The 9,512-nt window shown below is 37.4% G+C and overlaps 1 protein-coding gene across 1 annotated transcript; it reads right to left on the bottom strand.

Moving 5' to 3' along the window:
- Positions 1-3,626: 3,626 nt before the first annotated feature.
- LOC140182344 (uncharacterized) lies at positions 3,627-4,160 on the bottom strand. The gene has a single exon (XM_072228512.1). It carries the CDS (start codon positions 4,158-4,160, stop codon positions 3,627-3,629), a length of 534 nt encoding a protein of 177 aa, XP_072084613.1.
- Between the last annotated feature and the right edge of the window lie 5,352 nt (positions 4,161-9,512).

Genomic DNA, 9,512 nt, shown 5'->3' on the forward strand with positions numbered 1-9,512 from the left:
CCGCTTATCAATTTAGATGGGTTATCACAAAATTAAAATTAAAATACTGGGAGTATGAATCCCAGGTCGTCTCCCAACGAGTTGCAGAAAGATGTGCTGTTTTATTAATCAGATGTTTTCTAAAAAAAATGGTTGAGTTGATAAACAGGAAATTAAATCAGAGAATTTATGTAATTTAAATAAAAACCTTGACCGGGAGTAGATTAGTTGGAAGCCCTATCCTTGATGGAGTTCTCCCAAGATAAAAGTGATAATTAAAGGTTGTCTGCCCAGTTATCCTTTACCAGATAAAGGAAAGTTAAGCAAGTTGGAAGTCAGTTTCTATTCACAAGTTCTAATCCTCTCCCTTGGGAAGGACTAGTGTCAGTGATTAGAGGGCGATCCAACGCGAAACCCAATTATAATTTTACTCTTGAGCATCTAACTCAAGGTCCTCCTTTCAATCAACTCCCAATCAAGTTATGGAACTACTCGCTCATTATGATTGTAAAGTCCACGAAATAAGAAAAGGAAATATTGAAAGACATGATAAATAATAATAAAAAAGTTCAATTAAAATTAAAAATAGTCTTGTATTAATAAATTCTAAAAATAATCCAATAATAATTCTGAGTAAATGAAGGATATGGAAGAGTAAGTGACAAGTAAGGAAACAAACTAGAATGACGAAGTCTTGACGGAGGTAATAACTCTTCTCAATATCCCAGTCCAAAAAGCAATAAAATCAAAATCCTAAGAACTAAGAATGTGTAGAGATAAAACCTAGAGGAGGAGTAAAGTTAGATCTAAAACTAAAACTATGCGGAATGAATGTTGTTCTCTGGTCCCTGCATGTTCCCTGGCTCTAATATGCTTTTCTGGGCCAAAAACTGGGTCAAAATAGAGCCCAAAATCGCCCCCAGCGAATTCTGCAGATTCTGCAGATCGCGCATGTCACGCGATCGCTTCATCCAGGCGTTCGCGTCATCCAGCGTTTTGCCTTGCCATGCATGCGTGTCGTCCACGCCTTCGCATCACTTGTGCAGTTTCCAATCCATGCGTTCGCATCAGGCACGCGAGCGCGTCACTGTAATTTCCTCTATTTCGCGCGGTCGCATGAGCCATGTGTTCGCCTCACTTCTCGCTGGTCATCTCCTCAATTTCTTGTGTTCCTTCCATTTTTGCAAGCTTCCTTTCCAATCTCCAAGTCATTCATGCCCTATAAATCCTAAAACACTTGACACACAGATCACGGCATCGAATGGAATAAAGGAGAATTAAAATACATAATTAAAAGTCTCTAGGAAGCAAGTTTTCAACCATGAAGTAATTTCGGGAAGGAATTGTAATTACATGCTAATTTAATGAATAAGTGGGTAGAGATTTGATAGAACCACACAATTAAGCACAATATAAACCATAAAATAATGGTTTATTAGACACTCTAAGAAATACTTGATCACCCACTGAAAACTCTAAGTTACGCCTTCTGTTATCAACATAAGCCTTCTGCCTACTCTGAGTTGCAAACAAACGTTCTCTTATTAAACGAACCTTCTCAACTGCATCTTGTACCAAATTTGGCCCCAAAATCTTAACCTTACCAACTTCAAACCACCCAATAGGTGACCTGCATCTTCTCCCATAAAGAACCTCAAATGGTGCCATTTGAATGCTGGCATGATAACTATTATTATAAGAGAACTCGATCAAAGGTAGATAGATATCCCAATTTCCACCAAAATCTAGAACACAACACCTTAACATGTCTTCCAATGTCTTTCTTCATGCCTTCCCACCAAAAAAATTGTTTCAAATCTTGATACATCTTATTGGAGCTTGGATGAACTGTGTACTTAGAATTGTGAGCCTCCTCCAAAATAGCTTTCTTCAAGTCGGGGTTATCTGGCACACATAAGTGTTGACCATAATGCAAAACATCTTGATCAAGAGAAAAGTCTGACTTCCTCCCATTGCGAATATCTTCCATAAGCTTTCTTAGTTTTGGATCATCACTTTGTGCAACCTTGATCTGTTCTATCAGGGAAGATTGGGCTCGAACATGTGTTAAGAAAACTCCTGATTCTCCAAGGTCAAATTGAATTCCACCGGCCTCCAATTGATGGACTTCTTCAATAATTGATCTCCTTCCAAGAGTGATATAGGCCAAGCTACCCATAGATTTTCTACTGAGGGCATCTACTACAACATTTGCCTTTCCAGGATGATACAAAATGGTACAATCGTAATCTTTTAGCAACTCCATCCATCTCCGTTGCCTCAAATTTAAATCCTTCTGTTGAAATATATACTTTAAACTCTTGTGATCTGTATAGATCTCACAGGTCTCACCATAAAGATAGTGTCTCCAAATCTTCAAAGCAAAATTGACTGCTGATATTTCCAGGTCATGAGTTGGATAATTCTGCTCATGTTTCTTGAGTTGTCGCGAGGCATAGGCAATAACGCGGCCATGCTGCATCAATACACAACCCAACCCTATCCGAGATGCATCACAAAAGACTGAGAATCCCCCAGACCCAGAAGGTAAAACAAGAACAGGTGCTGAGGTTAGACAAGCTTTAAGCGTCTGGAAACTTTCCTCACAAGCTTCTGACCATTGAAACTTTATATTCTTCTAAGTTAACTTGGTTAATGGTGCAAAAATTCTTGAGAAGTCCTTGATAAATCGCCGATAATAGCCGGCCAACCCTAGAAAGCTATGAATTTCCGTCACTGTAGTAGGCCTTTGCCACTTCTGAACGGCTTCAACCTTCTTTGGATCCACCATGATTCCATCTTTTGATACCATATGCCCCAAAAATGTCACTTGATCAAGCCAAAACTCACATTTAGAAAACTTAGCATAAAGCTTGTGATCCTTTAAGGTTTGTAACACAATCCTCAAATGATACTCATGCTCTGTAGCACTTTTCGAATACACCAAGATATCATCGATGAAGACGATAACAAAGCAATCTAAGAAAGGTTTGAAGACTCGTTTTATTAAGTCCATGAAAGCTGCAGGCGCATTCGTCAGACCAAATGACATTACTAAGAACTCATAGTGCCCATAGCGAGTACGAAAAGCAGTTTTTGGAATGTCTTCCTCTTTTATCTTCAATTGATGGTACCCTGAATGCAGGTAGATTTTTGAGAAACAGGTAGCTCTTTGAAGTTGATCAAACAAATCATCATTCCTTGGCAATGGATACTTGTTGCGAACAGTTATCTTATTGAGCTGACGATAATCCACACATAGTCGCATCGTTCCATCTTTCTTCTTTACGAATAGAACAGGAGCTCCCCACGGAGAAGTGCTAGGACGAATGAATCCTTTTTCTAGCATATCTTCCAATTGAACTTTTAATTTTCGTAACTCAGTTGGAGCCATATGATAGGGAGGAATGGACACAGGTTGGACTCTCAGAGCTAATTTTATGGAAAATTCAACTTCGCGGTCAGGTGGCATCCCCGGTAGCTCATCAAGGAACATGTCAGGGAATTCTCTAACAATAGGAACCTGATCAGGACTAGGCACTTCAGCATCTACATCTCTAACAACTGCCAGAAATTCTTGGTTTCTCTTATCCATCAATTGCATAGCACTCATAGATGAGATGATTCTAGCTAAGCTGGGACAATCATCACCCCTTAAAAATAAAAGGTGAGATACCCGGTATGTCAAACTTCACAGTTTTGGTGTAACAGCCCACATCAACATGACAAGCTGCTAACCAATCCATGCCTAAGATGACATCAATATCTTCCATTGGTTCTAAAAGGATCAAATCAACTAAGGTTTCAACCGTATTAATTCTAACAATACAAGACCGAAACACGACTCGAACCACCATGGAGACTCCAAGTGGAGTGCCAACATGAAATGGGTGGGATAATAGTTCAGGTTGTTTATCGAAACAAGATGCAAGATGTGGAGATACATATGAATAATGAGAATCCGTATCAAATAACACTCGAGCATCTAAAGAACAAACTTGTAAAGTACCTGCCACCACAACATTAGAAGCTTGAGCATCTTTACACGTTAAAGCGTACACACGTGCCTGACCTCTTCCTCTTTTGCTCCCTCCTCTGTTATAAGTCTGACCCCTGCCACCTGCTCCTCTACCACTAGGACCAGAAGAATTTCCAATAGACATAGATGAAGATGATGGCATTGGTATTGTAAGACGTGCAATACCTGGAGCAAAGCCTCCTCTAGCATTTGGACAATCTCTCCTAAGATGACCAGATTGACCACAACCAAAACATGCTCCAGTAGCCTTAAAACTTATACCAGAATGGTAACTCCCACACTGATGGCAGTAGGGCTGAGCTGGTCTTGTCTGATTTGAACCCTATGCACTAGATTGAGGGGTGGCCTTAACAAAAGGTCTGGGACTCGAAACACTCATGGGAGCAGATCCAGAAGAAGCAACCCCACCAAAAGATGTTTGAGGACGAGCTCGATAACCCAAATAACCTTGCTGATTAGTCTGACCATGATGAAACTGAAATCCTCCTGAACTAGATCCACCAGAAAATTGTCCCTTCATCTTAGGCTTCTTACCAACATCCTTAAAAGCATTTCTCTCCGCTATCCCAGCTTCAATTCCATAAGTAGAGTTTAGGACATCCTTAAAAGACATGCGTCCGACTTCAGACATAAGAGTAGTGAACATAGGTTTTGCCAACCCACGAACGAACCGACGTACTTTCATCTCTTCTGAATTTACCAGGTATGGAGCACTCTTAGAAAGTCTATTAAACTCCTTAGCATACTCGGTCACAGTCATATTCTCTTGCCTTAATCTTTCAAAGGTAATTGCATCCTCTGCTTGCTTGTTAGCCAGATAAAACTAAGCGAGAAACTCTTCAATGAACTCTTCCTAGGAAGGAGGAGGTAATTCAGCTGCTTCTTGGCTCTCAAGAAGAGATTCACACTAATATCTTGCCGAACCACGCAAGTTGTAGGATACTAACTCAACAGCCCATTCCTTGGTACACTTGAGAGCTCAAATAGCTTTCTTTGCATCCTCTAGATATTGTTGTGGATCTTCATCCAATGAATCTCCATTGAAAGTGGACGAATCCAACTTCAAGTACTTCTCAATTGGCGGCTCTTGATTCCCAAAGAATTGATGAACCCTATGAGGCTGAGGATTTGGCGCATTAGGAAGTCTCGCTTCACCCCTATTTTGATTTGTTAGGACCTATAACACCGCATTAAGAGTTTGATTCATTCCCCTCAATTCAGCTGTCAAGTCTGCTTGAGCCACTCCTACTGCGGGGTTTTCTTGAACTCCCTCACGGAGTATCCTTTCTCCGCGTCTATCAGCTATTCTTTGGCTCCTTGGTCTTTGTCGAAGGGCTCCAAGTGGCAGAGAAACTGCCCTATTGGATTCAGCAGTATCAGGAGCATTAACAGCTCCACCACGTCTTTTCTTAGGTGGCATCTTTCACCTATTGAGTAAATAAAGTGATTGGATCATCAACGACATATGTATATGGAGTTCAAACACAATAGGATAGATAGAAAGAATTATGAGACAAAAAGATTGAGGAAAACTTCCTATAGGCCTCTAGTAACATCACACTTTTTGAAAATGGGCCGGCTTCTATTTGCACAATTGTGATCTTACTAAAGGAAACTTGCTCCATATTACACAGGAAAACCTAAGGCTCTGATACCACTTTGTCATGGTCCGAACCAAGCCATGACTGACGCTCAAGGGACAAGTCCCTCAGCAAGCCAAATGACCAAATTTTCAGAAAAACGGACAGAATCTCCTCTGTTTCTAGGACCTTACCCATATAAAAATTATCTTCCTGTATCAATAATAAACATCCATTCCAGAGACAACAACAACAACATATACCAATCATATCCACAACCAAATAGATCCAAAATACGCATAATATATATATATATATATACACTACAACATTTTTGGTCTAAGGTAACCCTTATTCGAAGCAACATTTAATAAAAGTTTCCTTAGATAGAAAAATACAACATTTTTTAAGAGTTGCATTTGAGTAAGGTGTCTTTAATATCTACAGCAACACTTAAAAAATATTACAATATAAAATATTTAAGGCAATATTTTTAAATAAAAATACAACATTTTATAAGGGTTATCAAAAAAATTAAATAAATAACTTTTATAAAATGTTGCCTAAAATCATTCATAGTTAAAAATTTTAGAGGGAAACTTTTCATCCATTCCCCCCCAATAATTACTTTCCAATTAAATAATAACTTAGAAAAAAAAAGAAAGACCTTTAGTTTTCCGTAAATCATTTCTCTACTATTGCTTGGTTCAGTAAGTTCATCACTATGCCCAGCACCCACCATAAGTCCTAACTTCCCTAATCAACACAAAAGGCGACACAAACGGCAGTAGGAGGACCCGTTCGTGTACAACGGCCGGTCTCGTTCGCGGTGCTCCCTTTGCGGGTTTGCGGCCGGACCCGTTTGTGTACAACGACACAAAAGGCGTCGGCGCGTTGCGGTGCTCTCCTTCAGGGGTGTCGGCGCGGTGCTCTCCTTTGCGGTCATCGTCTCCACGGACGCTGCTCCACGGCTTCTCCCCCACCTGTCTCGGCTCCATGTACGCGGTCACCTTCGAGAAACCCCTCTCGTTCTTCCTCTTCTTCCCCTATCTCGCCTCCTCCTCTTCGCAACTGGCATCGGCACCGGAGCAGGCAACTCACATCATCACTCTCTCCGATCAATGCTTCTGCCGTCGTAGCTCACCAAGTAATTCGTTTTCTTCTTGCGCTCTCAGTTTTACCTATTTGATTTTCTATTGCGTTTAATTCAATCAATCGATTCCAAGTAGTGTCTCTGTAGTGGTGCCCATTGGAAAAAAAAACTAATATGAATTAGATCTTTGTACTCGCAAATCAGGAGAAGCTGTATTTGATGATAGATATGATGCAGAAGCATGGTTATTTTAATTAATAGATAGAAAACTGCAGAAGCATGGTTCCAATGGATTCAATTGATTATTGCTATCTTTATATGTTGTTAATTCTTGTTTCTTTTTAATTACATGTCACACAAAAATATCAGTTATTAATTATTAAAGTGAAATTTGGGTTCTAATTTAATTCTTTGTTGTGGACTACTGATGATAATTATTCTTAGAAAATATTCTTCTTTAATTTGTAGCTATGCAAGGTTTGTTTCTTTTGATGTTTATATAGAGACTATATTAATTAGAAGCAATTAAGATGCATGCTAATTAAGCTACTGCTCCCTACAGAAATGCTAAAATATATGTATTCAGTTCATCATTTGTTTTGGTTTTAATCATGACATGGATTGGTATTTTACATTTGTATTTGTGTTTGTATGTGGAGTAATGGAGGCAGCAATTAACTGTAATTATAGTGTGTTTTAGAACCATTTATAGTGTCTGATTTGAAACACTTTCTCTCCTTCTCTGTGTCTCATGTCTTAAAAGTGGTTTTAAAAGTGAATTTTTTGTTAAAAAATAGAAAAACAGAGGATAAGAATTGCTAGCATCAAGACTTGTTCAAAAATTATGCTGTGTGTATGTGTATATTCAAGACCTATTATTGGATTATGGGCTCGAAATCGTAGCAGAAACTATTGTTGAAGGACTTTCACGGGTGAAGAGATGTAGTGACGAAGGAAGAGCTCTAATGTCATTGGATCTGCAGGTTGTTTCTGAGCTGTAATAAAAATTTTACAGTGCTTTAAATAGATTGGATTTGGAGCTTGTTTAGTAGAGTATTACTCTTTTCATTTCATTTCAATCATCATCATCCCCGTCCACTAGTAAGTCTCTTAAGATTTCAGCATCTACAGTAGGTAATTAGACCCACAGATATTGCTTACCCTGTTGAAATTATGAGATTATACATTGAACTTGGTAATTGGATTTTTAAAAACTAGTTTTAAAACTGGATTTTTGGTTGAAAAAATTGGTTTTAAAATTAGATTTTCAAAAACTGGTTTTAAATTTGAATTTTTGGTTAAAAAATCAGGTTTTAAAACTGATTTTTCAAAAAAAAATAGAAATTAAATACTCATATAGTTTTTTTTTGTTGAAACACATGGGTACTTCTATTAGTCGATAGAACGACTTATGTCACTCTTTTTTCGGTGATCAAAGCCCTGTAAGTACTTACTTTTGCTTAAAAATTTATGTCTTCATAAAAACATGGTCAGGGATTTAATATCTTTAGAATATACACACCTAAAAGGCATTAGAATTCAGGTGTATAACTTTTAAAGTTAAAGTGATTAATTTATTTTTAATGTAAAGTAAAAAATTATTTGTTGACTTTGTTATGACTAATATCTTATCCAAATAAATGTCTTAATTGAAAGTTATGCCATGCTGCAGGTGCCAGAGGCTCAGCTAGCACAGTAGAACTACATCTTGGTTGTTGGAGAGCAGGAAGCAGAAACTGGACAAGTGCTTCTTATTTTTGCTTTGGATGCTGCATTAACAGTTCTCACTTTCAAGTACAGTTATTTAGTTGAGTTATACTGAATCCATTTGATGATATTTTGGTTGTTGTTATCTGCTTAATCCATGCTAGCATTTTCAGTAAGAATTGAATTCATGCACTTTAGCTTGTTTATACTTTATAGCAGCATTTAGTGATGCATTATTAAGCAAAGTTGCTCCTATAGTCTCTATAAATTTGATTGTTTTCCTCCACCTTAAATTGAGAAAGGCAAAAATACTGAATAATAATATTTTTTTATCTTGTTGAAAGTTAAAATATATTGCAAATATTGTTTGGAGATTATTTTTTGCAGGTCCTTCTTTGTTAGATTATGTTACTTTTCGGTTGCAGGATTTTAAAGTAGTTCATATATTAGAGCTCTCGATATTTATTGAAGCATATGTCCTTGTTCTTTGAAGTTATCATTTGAAATCACAGGCATCTTGCCTTTTTGAACTAATATTTTTGCGAGCATGTAATTTTTTTCTATCTATATTCATGGTATTTCTTTTGAAGTAAACTTTTTTATAGTTAAAATATAAATCTAGCTGTTATATATATCATCAATATTGAAATTAGTCCTTGTACAATAAGAAGGCCTTTATTTTAGTCTCTACTCATGTAACTGTTTTAAAAAAGCCCCTACCATCAAGTGAAATTAGTGATTATGTTTCACTACTTGATTTGCTCCTCGTTTTGCTGTTTTATGTGATATAGAATTTGGCAATTTTTGTTATGTTTCACTACTTGATTTGCTCCTCATTGTGCTATTTTATGTCTGTTTAATATTTTTATACAGCAACAACATAAAAAATGGAGCAACTTCAAAGAGGAAAAGGCTAGTAAAAAAGTATCAAGCTCATTTGAAAAGAGAAGAGGAGCATATTGAAGTTTCAATTACTGAAGATGACAGATCTAGGCCATTCTCAAATGATGGAGGAAATTTTCATATCCCCATGAGGAAGATTATATTGGTGAACATGAAAATGACAATTTTGATGTGGAAGTAGACCAAGTTATGGAAGATGTTCATGTAGAAG

This window comes from Arachis hypogaea, chromosome 19 (assembly GCF_003086295.3).
Source record: "Arachis hypogaea cultivar Tifrunner chromosome 19, arahy.Tifrunner.gnm2.J5K5, whole genome shotgun sequence".
Taxonomy (NCBI): Eukaryota; Viridiplantae; Streptophyta; class Magnoliopsida; order Fabales; family Fabaceae; genus Arachis; species Arachis hypogaea.